At 41.0% G+C, this 12,590-nt stretch overlaps 1 protein-coding gene across 2 annotated transcripts in view; it reads left to right on the forward strand.

Annotated features, from left to right (window-relative positions):
- The window catches only part of mnat1 (MNAT1 component of CDK activating kinase), a 140,610-nt gene that overhangs the window by 35,607 nt on the left and 92,413 nt on the right, over positions 1 to 12,590 (forward strand). For both annotated transcript variants that reach the window (XM_048600373.1, XM_048600372.1), the window contains exons 5-6: positions 749 to 889; positions 6,345 to 6,470. In XM_048600373.1, coding sequence (XP_048456330.1) covers positions 749 to 889; positions 6,345 to 6,470 — 267 coding nt within the window. The remainder of the gene's footprint in view (positions 1 to 748; positions 890 to 6,344; positions 6,471 to 12,590) is intronic.

Genomic DNA, 12,590 nt, shown 5'->3' on the forward strand with positions numbered 1-12,590 from the left:
AGAATAATGTTGATTACTTTTTCAAGTGGTTTCATTGTTTTGGATGAGGCTGAAACTGGCTAGAAGTGATTTATATTAGGCCCCTTTATTGGTTACTCCAATTGCCTTCTGTTATTATACTGTGTTTCCTTGTAGAATTATCGCAGTATTTAAAAGAAAATTAGAGCAGTGGCTAATCGAAAAGAAGCATAATTCTAAGCATATCTGTTGTCCCTGCTAGCCCATGTTTTTTCAGGACATTGGCTCCTTGTAATTGCTTCATGCACCTTTCTTGTTGACGTTTATTGAAACCTTCCCACTGAGCTTAGCTGAATGCAAATACTCATTAAAGTTGGTATTCTAAGACATGACCATATGCTTGAAGTCATTATTGAAATCACAGTGCATTACTATTGGAAATATTAGATTGCCCCAACTAGGGATTTAGGTATAAAAATAAAGTTGCTGGAAAAGGTCAGCAAGTCCGGCAGCACCTGTGAAGGAGAAAACAGAGTTAATTTTTCGGGTCTGGTACCCTTCCTCAGAACCGGACCTGAAACATTAACTCTGTTTTTCCCTTCACAGGTGCTGCCAGTCCTGCTGAGCTTTTCCAGCAACTTTGTTTTTGTTCCTGATTTACAGCATCCGCAGTTCTTTCGTTTTTTATTTAGGGATTTAGGTAATTTATTATACTTGAATTATTAATCGGGTAGGTTTTTGTGAAGTGAAATCTATATGTGTCAGAAAACATTCTTGCTTTCCATTTTAGAGCCGGGAGCAGGAAGACTTAGAAGAAGCTTTAGAATTTGAACGGCAGGAGAGTGATCAAAGACGAATGCTCCTTCTGAAGGAAGAACAAATGCAACAGTTGGCCAAAAAGAAAAATAAAAAGGCCCTGATTGATGACCTGGTAAGTATAGATCTGAAACCATATGACATATGCCAGATGCCACACGTCTTTCAATACAGATATATATTTAAGATTGCTGAAGAATATCAGAGATAATTAGTGAATCCTGATCCTTAAATAAAAATAGCTATTTGCTGGTGAGTTTTAAATCAGTTCTTATAGTTAAAGAAAGCACCAAATCTGACTCTGGCAACTGACTGTTCATTAGTATATGTAAAGTACTGACATCCATTATAAAAGGTAGATTGTTTAACATTAGCCAGGCGATTATTAAGACTGTAAGACGTAGGAACAGAGGTAGACCATTCATCCCCTTGAATCTCCGCCATTCAATGAGACGATGGCTGATCTGACAATCTTGAACTCCACTTACTTACCTTTTCCCCATAACCATTGATTCTTTGCTGATTTAAGAAACTGTCTATCTCAGCCTTGAGTATACTTAATGACCCAGCCTCACGACTCTCAGTGGTAAAAAAAATTCCATAGATTCACTATCATCTGAGAGAAGAAATTATTCCTGATCTCTGCCTTCAATGTGTGACCCCTTATTCTGAGATTATGCCCTCTGGTATGAGACTCTCGCACAGGGGAAACAACCTGTCCATAGCTACCCTGTAAAGTCCTCTAAGAATCTTTATTTGTTTCAATAAGATTGCCTCTTATTCTATATTCCAACAAGTACAGGATCAATTTACTCTGTATCTGGTATCAGCCTAATGAACTTTCTCCAGATCGTCTAATGCCAGTATATCTTTTTCTTGGATAAGGGGCCTGAAACTGTTCACAGCGTTTCAGCTGTGGTTTGCAGTAGTAACTGAGATAATGTTGGAGAGGCACCATTTGAGAATTAGATGTTGCCTTTTTAGGATGGAGATGAGAAGCCATTTTTACTGACGGCTGTGTGATTTTGTAACACTCAGCCTTAGAAGGCATTGGAAGCAGGGTCACTGAATATTTTTAAGGCAGAGATGGATAGATTCTTGTTAGGTAGAGGATTCGAGGGTTATTGGGGGTAGATGTGGAATTTGAAACACAAAAAGCTTGTCCATGATCTTATTGAAGGTGGAGCAGGCTAAGGGGCTGAATGGTGTACTCCTGCTCCTATTTCATACGTTCTGTCGTGATCGCTCTTTAAATTATTACTAGACGATCCAGACCCAAGACTGAAATCCGGCTTGATAGATTATGCATCTTTTTATTTAAGGAGGTGGTCTTTCACTAAAACGCAAACATGCAATTTTGCAGATCTGGTTTTAACAATAAAAGAGAAATTTATTCCAAAAAAGTGATAAAATAGAATAAACCAAGTTATTTACATATAACAAAATTTGAAATATTTCAAAACAAACCAAAAATTACAAATTCCATCAATTCCAACAGCAGACTTTTACATATACTAGAGAGAGAGAGAAATAATTCCCTTCTCCATCACAGCTATAGATTTGACTTAATTGTTTTCAATTCCAGGTCATGAGAATTTGACAGCCTCTTCCTTGTATTTACACAACTGAGTTTAGATTTTCTTAGCTTCAAATAATCTCTTCATCCAAGCCAAACACTTTTGCTCTGGAGCTTTCAAACTAAAACTCATACACTGAGGTAGCCTGTTTCTAAATAAAATGGAAGGAACTCCGGATGCTGTAAATCAGAAACAAAAACAGAAATTGTTGGAAAAGCTCAGCAAGTCTGGCAGCATCTGTATATATTGCAAGAAGTAGCACCAATGCAATGTAGAACTGGATATATGATCTTTTCTCCTCTTAGGTGGATTATAGGGGGATGGGTTTGGGTGGGTGCTGTGAGGGTCGGTGTGGACTTGTTGGGCCGAAGGGCCTGTTTCCACACTGTAGGGATTCTGTGAATTCTATGAATTACCTCCTCCATGATGTCCAACATTAGTTTGTCAGAACTGAGGAAGGGTCACCAGACCCGAAACGTTAACTCTGGTTTCTCTTCACAGATGTTGCCAGACTTGCTGAGCTTTTCCAGCAACTTCTGTTTTTGCAACCTGTTTCTAACTTTTTTGAAGTAACTCTTTGCTCCAAGAGAACTGTTTCACACATGCAATTTCAAGGAGGTTGTCTACAAACTGAAGCCAAATGTTTCCAAGCTATGGGTGTTTGCCCTGAACAAAAGGAAAACAACCCCTTTTCCTTCTGACTGAAAGCTACTTGTAAAACTTTCCCAGTGCAAACAATTTCCATCATCAACCCAGGGACTATCTCTCTCCTACTGGCTTAAAAACAATTCGTGGCTCCAGAAATAGTCACAAGTTATCATTAAACTCACTCATACGCACAGACCAAAACTCTCATGCCACTGGGTCAAAGTCCAAGTTCTAATATAAATGATAATATTTTAAGTATATTATTTTATATGTATATAAAATCACACAGCTTACATCACATCATGTGTTGATTTGAATGGGAGTCCTGCTGGCTAATGAAATTCCTCGACTACTTCTGCAGGTGTTAAACATAAGCTTTAAAGTAGCTCTGCAAGTTCCAGTTTTCGAAGCTTTCAGAAAGTTTTTGACTCGACTCTCTATTTAAAAGAAAACTTCTAATTAAAGCTAAAGCTGCAGGAATCCAGAGTAGAACATAAGACTGGATTTTAAAGAAAGATTTATTTGTATACTCATGAGCAGTATAATATCAGACCAAAGGATACATTGTGTGTACCCCATTTCATGTTGCACCTACCTAAGTGACTTTGTTCCAAGAATCAAACATTATACTGCTGACACTAAAATGGAGAGAATGAACAGCAGAAGGTGCAGAAAACTATTTATAGATAACTGATTTAGATAAGTTATTATGCAAATGAACAAATAACAAACTAAATTGAACAGTGATAATATTGTTGTCATGCAGCATCCACACATGCTTTTTTTATGTTTACTACTTTTTCTTGTGAAACTATATTGCAAGAAGCAGCATCAATGCAATGTAGAACTGGGTATGTGACTTTTTTTCCTCTTACCTCCTCCATGATGCCCAACATTAGTTGCTGTATAGCAATCAGGAGTAGAAATCCTGATTATTTATTTTTTCATTTGAGGTAAGGCATTTGTCATGTCCAAACCGCTGCTTTGCTTGAACGAAGTCAACATGACCATGTATTGCACGTAGTATCTTCTGATTTATTTGGCTTATAGTATAATGTATAATAGTACAGTATAATGCTGTGTGGTGTATGTGCTCACAGCCATCAGTAATCAAATTTTCAGTGTCTTCATTGTGGTGAGGCTGGGAGTTATTTATTTGTGTGCGAAGCACGCAATGAATAGGAAATTGTTCCACACACAAAAAGAAACTCTCAGCCTCACCACAGTGAAAAAATTGAAAATGTGATTTCTGTTAGTTGTAAGCACATACACTGCAAAGCATAATTTAAAATGGAAGTATAAAATAATAGCGTACTTTTGTCAGCTGAAGTGGAGTATTGTTTACATTTTTGTTTGCTTTGATATCGGCAAAAAGTAAAGGTTAGATCTAATTAGGTACTATACAGGACAGCAATGAGCATGATTTCTTCTCGCAATAAATAAATTTCACACTTTTTCTACCTATTGGATTTATTAATAATTATTTTGGATTTATGACTGTAGTTTTTAATTAGAGCCATACAGTCATTGATATGTACAGCATGGAAATGGACTCTTCAGTCCAACTCAGCCATGTCGACCAACTATCCTAAATAAATCTAGTCCCATTTGCCAGCATTTGGCCCATTATCCCTCCAAACCCTTCCTATTCGTGTACCCATCCAGATGCCTTTTAAATGTTCTAATTGTACCATCCTCCACCACTTCCTCTGGCAGCTCATTCCGTACACAGATCACCCTCTGTTTGAAAACATTGCCCCTTAGGTCCCTTGTAAATCTTTCCACTCTCACCGTAAACCTATGCCCTCTAGTTTTGGACTCCCCCCTTGTCTATTTACCCTATCTATGCCTGTCATGATTTTATAAACCACTAAGAGGTCACTCGTCAGCCTTCGACATTCCAGGGAAAATAGCCCCAGCCTATTCAGCCTCTCCCTATAGCTCAAACCCTCCAACCCTGGCAACATCCTTGTAAATCTTTTCTGAACCCTTCCAAGTTTCACAACATCCTTCCTGTGGCAGGGAGACCAGAATGCACACAATATTCCAAAAGTGGCCTAACCAATATCCTGTACAGCCACAACATGACCTCCCAACTCCTATCCTAAATGCACTGTCCAATAAAGGCAAGCAAGAAACATCCTTAAAGAAGCTGGAAACATTCCTTCTACAACTATCTAGACTAATCCATTTCATGACATTAAGGATCACATGGGGCTGTTTACTTTTAAACAGTGGGGCACAAGGAGAAATTTAATTGAGGATACAAAATTATTAAGTCTAGAAAGATCATAGATCATAGAATCCCTACAAGTGGAAACAGCCCCTTTGGCCGAACAAGTTCACACATACCCTCAGCATCCCACATAACCCACCTAATCTGCACATCCCTGAACACTACGGGAAATTTAGCAGGACCAATCAACTTAGCCTGCACATCTTTTGGACTGTGGGAGGAAACTGGAGCACCCAGAGGAAATCCACGCAGACACGGGGAGAATGTGCAAACTCCACACAGACAGTTGCCCAAGGATGGAATCGAACCCGGGTCCCTGGTGCTCTGAGACAGCCGTGCTAACCACAGCCAATGTGCCGCCCCTCAAGTGGTTGGATAGTACTTTTTTACCTTGACAGAGATATCAATAGCAAGAGGGCATAGATTTAAAATAATTGGAAAAATGATTATAAAGAGTGGTGGGAGTCTGGAACTGACTGCCTGGAAGAGGAAGAAGGACAGAGCTCCTGCTTCCAGTTGGCAAGTAGTTGGAAGTGCTCTTAAGGAGCCACAATCTACATGAGCATGGATCAATGGATGGAAAGCAGGATTAGATTGGATAGCTCTTTTGGCTGGCATAGGTAAATTGGGCTGAAAGTCTCCTTTAGTACTGTAAGTTTCTCTGTATGTATTTTCCTTTTTAATAAACATGTTAGAAGGAGCTATTATGCCTTTAAAACGAAGGATAAGAGATTATTCTGAGGATAGTCATTTTTTGAGTAATGACATAATTTTTAATCTCATCACTCAAGTGAAATAGTTATCGTTTAGATTGCCAGGCACACAAGTAAGTAACTATTTAAATTTCAGATGACTATCAGACAGAAAAGAAAAGTAAACGTTTTAAAAAGGAGTCAGTGGAAATCCAAATTCAGTTTTGTGGAATATTAAACTCAATTTCTGAAGAACAAAAATGTTGTTAATTCTAATTAGTCAGGTTAGTAACCTGAGTTAGTTACTAAGTATGGTATGTTAGGAATCCTTCCTATGCCTCTGTACCTCAATTTGGGGAACAAGGGGATTCTTTCTCACTGCTTAAAGCTGTAATCTGTCATTAATATGTCTGGTAGGAAAGCTCCCAGTTGCCTGCAAGCATGCTTTTGGCTCAGCATAAAGACCGGGCTGCACAACTGGAAACACAGTTGGAAGCACAGCGGCAAGTCAGATCTGTCACATTCTCAACTGGCATTAAAATGGTAAGTGTTTATCTACTTTGCAAATGGTACATTGGATCAATATACATTCAAAATACCTTTTCATGTCATATAAGACTTGCTTTATGAATCTTCATTTGTCTTAATGTTTTGATTTAAGACCATTAAATGATATTTGGATAGTATCAGTATCAAACTTCAAACATAAAACGTTACACCAGTGTGAACCTGATTTGTGCAGAGTATTTGAATTAGTTGAATCAGAAGTAAAGTAAGGGCTTACACGTTGTGTTAGTCTGCTTGTCCTTCCACATAGTAAAGAGTAAATTTCAGGAACTCGTGGAAACTTATTTGCTGTACTATTTTGCTTTTGCTGCAATGTCAGACATCATTCCTGACCTCTTCCACTTAAGTTTGTGCAACTATTAAATACATAAAATATTGTCATGCTTCATTGAGACCAAGAAAGACACATATAGCCTTCAGTAAAACTTAGCAAGTAGAGATTTTTCTAACTGAGGGAACTATGTTCTTGGTCACTAGTTGTTTAAATTTTATAAGCACAGTGGTTTACTGTACATTGAGGCTATAGCATAATGGAAAAAGTTTAGTATTTAGATTTGCCATCCTTTATATTCTCAAATAATCTTGTCCAGTGCCACTTGACAACTCATGAAATATGGTTTGTTGTTGCGTGTTTGGTGTATTTAGTATTTCCCTCTTGTTGGAGAGAAACAATTGGTCTTTTAACAGCAGAATTGGAAAATTGTTTGATTCCTGCCCCAACAAGGTAAATTAATTCATTTTTAAATTATTTGTTCATGAGATGTGGCAATTTTAGCATTTATCATTTTTGAATGCAGGGGGTTCAGGCTTTCAAAAACAATTTCAAAGTGATTCTACTGATCTCCCATCAAAACTTTCTATGGGAGGTCAGTGAGCAATATAGTACACCTAGTTGTTTTTTTTTCTATTCATTTGTGGGATGTGCGTTGCTGGCTAGCCAACATTTCTTGTTCATCCCTAGTTGCCATTGAGAAGGTGGAGGTGAGCTGCTTTCTTGAACCGCTGCAGTCCTCCTGCTGTGGGTTGACCCACAATGCTATCAGGGAGGGAATTCCAGGATTTTGACCCAGCGACAGTGAAGGAACGGCGATATATTTCCAAGTCAGGGGTGGCATGGTGGCACAGTGGTTAGCACTGCTGCCTCACAGCACCAGGGACCTGAGTTCGATTCCAATGTTGGGCAACTGTGTTTGCGGAGTTTGCACATTCTCCCCGTGTCTGCGTGGGTATCCTCCGGGTGCTCCAGTTTCCTCCCAGAATCCAAAGATGTGCGGGCAAAGATTGGCCATGCTAAATTGCCCATAGTGTGCAGGGATATGTAGATTAGGTGGGTTTATAGGGGCCTGGGTCTGGGTGGGATGATCTGAGGGTCGGTGTGGACTTGTTGGGCCGAAGAGCCTGTTTCCACATTGTAAGGATTCTATGATTCTATTATCTAAATCAGAATGGTGGGTGGCTTGGAGGGGAACTTGGAGATGGTGGTGTTCCCATATGTCTGCTGCCCTTGTCCTTCTAGATGGAAGTGGTAATGGGTTTGTAAGGTGCTGACTAGGAATCTTTGGTGAATTTCTGCAATGCATCTTGTAGATAGTACACACTGCTGCTACTGAGCGTCAGTGGTGGAGGGACTGGATGCTTGTGGATGTTGTGCCAATCAAGAAGGCTGCTTTGTCCTGGATGGTGTCAAGTTTCTTGAGCATTGTTGGGACTGCACTCATCCAGGCAAGTGTGGAGTATTCCATCACACTCCTGACTTGTGCCTTGTAGATGGTGGACAGGATTTTGGGAGTCAGGAGGTGAGTTACTCACTGCAGTATTCCTAGCCTCTGACCTGCTCTTGTAGCCACTGTGTTTATGCGGTGAGTCAAGTAGAGTTTCTGGTCAATGATAACCCCCAGGATGTTGATAATGGGGGATTCAGTGATGGTAACATTGAATGTCAAGGGCGATGGTTAGATTGTCTCTTATTGTTGATGGTCATAGCCTGGTATCTGTGTGGCACGAATGTAACTTGTCACTTATCAGCCCAAGCCTGGATATTGTCCAGATCTTGTCGCATTTGAACATGGACTACTTCAGTATCTGAGGAGTCATGAATGGTGCTGAACATTGTGCAGTTACTATGAACATCCCCACTTCTGACCTTATGATGGAGGGAAGGTCATTGATGAAGCAGCTGAAGATGGTCGGGCCTAAGACACTACCCTGAGGAACTCCTGCAGAGATATCCTGGAGCTGAGATGATTGATCTCCAACAACCATGACCATCTTCCTATGTGTCAGGCATGACTTCAACCACCTGAGAGTTTGCCCCGGATTCCCATTGATTCCAGTTTTGCTCAGGCTCCTTGATGCCACACTTGATTGAATGTAGCCTTGATATCAAGGGTTGTCACTCTCATCTCACCTCACCTCTGGATCTCAGCTCTTTTGTCCATGTTTGAACCAAGGTTGTAATGAGGTCAGGAGCTGAGTGGCCCTGGCGGAACCCAAACTGAGCATCACTGAGCAGGTGCTGCTTGATAGCACTGTTGATGACATCTTCCATCACTTTACTGATGATTGAGAGTAGACGGTTTTGGCAGTAATTGGCCGGGTTGGATTTGTCAAACTTGGGCGATTTTCCACATTGTTGGGTAAATACCAGTGTTATAACTGTACTGGAACAGCTTGGCTAGGGGAGCAGCAAGTTCTGGAGCACAAGTCTTCAGTACTATTGCCAAATGTTGTCAGGGCCTGTAGCCTTTGCAGTATGCAGTGTCTCCAACTGTTTCTTGATATCACGTGGAGCAAATCGAATTGGCTGAAGACTGGTATCTGTGATGCTGGGGACCACTGGAGGAGGCTGAGATGGATCATCCACTTGGCACTTCTGATTGAAGATTGCTACGAATGCTTCAGCCTTATCTTTTGCACTGATGTGCCGGGCTTTTCTATCATTGAGGATGGGGATACTTGTGGAGCCTCCTCCTCCAGTAAGTTGTTTAATTGTCCGCCATCATTCACGACTGGATGTGGCTGGACTGCAGAGCTTAGATCTGATCTGTTGGTTGTGGGATCGCTTAACTCTGTCACTTGCTGCTTTTGCTGTTTGGTGTGCAAGTAGTCCTGTTTGGTGGCTTCACCAGGTTGACACCTCATTTTCAGCTATGTCTGGTGCTGCTCCTGGCATGCCCTTCTACACTCTCCATTGAACCAGGGTTGATCCCCTGGTTTGATGGTAATGGTTGAGTGGGAGATGTGCCGGGCCATGAGGTTACAGATTGTGCTGGAGCATAATTCTGCTGCTGTTGATGGCCCGCAGCACCTCATGGATGCCCAGTCTTGGGTAGCTAGATCTGAGCGAAGTCTGTCCCATTTAGCACGGTGATGGTTCCACACAGCATGATGGAAGTTATTCTCAATGTGAAGGCGGTACTTCATCTCCACAATGACTGTGTGATGGTCACTCTTACTGATACTGTCATGGACAGATGCAACTGCAGATTAGTGAAGATGAGGTCAAGTATGTTTTTCCTTCTTGTTGGTTCCCTCACCACCTGCCGCAGACCCAGTCTAGCAGCTATGTCCTGTAGGATCCAACCAGCTCGATCAGTAGTGCTGCTGCTGAGCCACTCTTAGTGGTGGACATTGAAATCCCCCACCCAGAATACATTGTGTCAGATATCCACTGTGCTTGGGAGTTTCCATTTACCTTGTGAGGGTTGGAATATTTGATCATCATTTACAAAGCAAAGTTCAGGCTTTTGGTGGATGTTCTCCATGCCAAGTGTTCCTGTTACTGATCTGCAGTCGAAGCCTGTGTTTCAGTGGTGGTGTACTGAAAGAGAATTAGAACTGGTGACATTAGGCCTGACAAGGGGCCTACAATTCCTAAGGAGGATTGTTTTTTTTTAAAGTTACTTCCTGGATCAGTTCTCTTTTATAGGGCAGAGGTCACAAAAATATATTCATCTGCCTCCCTACTCAATGCAAATGAGCTGCCCTCTCACAGCGTGTAAACTCTGGTGAAATGTGGTGGCCCAGATATTCCAATGTAGAGTTGGTTGTTGGAGCTGTATAGGCAAGAGTTAACTTCAGAATCTCCAATGGTGGGAATTGTCTGGGAAACTGGAGATTCTGATAGGCATCTGGAACACTTCAAATAAGTCCCTTAAAATTTGAGAATGCAGAGGGTTCTAACTCATTTGAGCTGCACAGTAACTCAGGAAAGGTTAGAGGATCAAAAACCTACTCTACATATTGGGTGAATATTAAACTGGACCCCTGACTTCATTGAACACTCTCGCCTTTCTCTAGATGACTCCCACATAAGTCTGTCAGACCAACACTTCTTGCCTGATCCAACACCATTGCCTTCTCCTTCCTGCCAGATTCTAAACACTTCCCCATTGCCTTGAGCTGTTAGTGTGTCTGCTGGTTATTTAAGCTACAGAATATGGCACGAAGGGCCGCAAAAGTGGGCTTGAGTTTCTACACAGATAATCTTTGCTGCTAGATTCCTGGATAGGTTCATAATTGGAGGCCCCTGAGCAGGAATCTCAAGCTCAGAGGTCATCTAAAGGTGTGGACAATATTTAAGCTAAATGGAGTTTCCAACCCTGAACAGAATATCTGGGCCAGTGTTGCAGGATATCGAAAGTGCATGATTCTGGTGCTAATACGGAGTTGCTATCCATTTAATTCTGGGGCTGAATTCTCCATTCTAAGGTTGCAAACATAAATTTTTCAAGGTGATTTACTTTCTGCAAACAGTGGTTTCTAAAAATGAAAGGGGGTCATTTTGGGAACTATACTGTATCTACAGTCATTAAAGAGTTATGTGTTACAGTTTTAGTTACATATTAGTAACAGTATTCTTATTCCAGACACTGAATTTTGTGGTTCCTGATTTGGCTAAATACATATATACTCTTCTAAAGATTTTGAATTGGCACTATCTGAGTGCCCACCTGGAATATTCTTTCCTTAAACAAAGTGCAGCTGTTGTACTAAGAAAAAAACAAGGTCAATTTTGACTGAAAAGAACATGTCGAAACAAATGTCTCTTAACAGTTCAAACAAAGCTGCTGAGGCATTGAACGAAAACACATGATTATAGAGTGGACCAACAATTCTTGTTTTTCTAATTGCTGATTCAGAATTTAAATGCAATTATTCCTGATAAGAATTCTTCAACTCAGTAAAACAAGGGATAAAAATGTTGGAAAGAACATTTTTCTTTTGTGATACCTAGTTGCAGTATTCTCCAGTCCAAAGACATATGAGTGCATGAAAGTATCCTCAAATTTGACATAATCTCAGCTTCAAGTTCAGAAAAGTACCCCAACTACAGCAATTTTACATTTTTGAATTTTGTGCACCCATCATCTTGTGACCCTTACAATCCTTATAGATACTGATAATTTTTTAAAAATTAAACTTCCCAGTGAATGACTGCGAACTTTATAATGGCATTCCATGATTAAAGACTTTCACCGTAACAAAAACACCATAATTAATATTGACTAAACATCACTTAGGAGCTAATACATTAAATTACAGAAAAGAAACATTGCCCACCTACCAATTAACACAACTGAAAACCACTTATGCCACATTCTCAGCAGATATGTAACTTGGAAGTTCAAGTCAAATCACTCCCAGTGCATTGCAACCCCCTTTCTCCCTGCCACAGCAGGGAGTCTTTCAGTGGTGTTTATAAAAGTTTCTTCAGTCTTCTTATTTGAACTGCCTTCCATCAACAAAACCCACTTTGCTGATTCCTTGAATCTTAAATTTCAGGTCCCAGCTGTTCCGTCATCTTTCCGAGCCTAAAACCTATTCATATAGATGCCTTGCAGCTGTGGCATCACTGCTTCACACACCCAAGCATTTGTTTCCCCCCATATTTCTCTTTCATTCTCGCTCTCTCGCTCGCTTGCTCGCTCTCTTTCGCTCTCGTTCCCCGCCCTCGTGCTGTCCCTCGCCCTCGCGCTCTCCCTTGCCCTCGCCCTCGCGCTCTCCCTTGCCCTCGCCCTCGCGCTCTCCCTCACCCTCGCCGTCGTGCTCTCCCTCGCCGTCGTGCTCTCCCTCGCCGTCGTGCTCTCCCTCGCC

Source organism: Rhincodon typus, chromosome 8 (assembly GCF_021869965.1).
Source record: "Rhincodon typus isolate 14 chromosome 8, sRhiTyp1.1, whole genome shotgun sequence".
Taxonomy (NCBI): Eukaryota; Metazoa; Chordata; class Chondrichthyes; order Orectolobiformes; family Rhincodontidae; genus Rhincodon; species Rhincodon typus.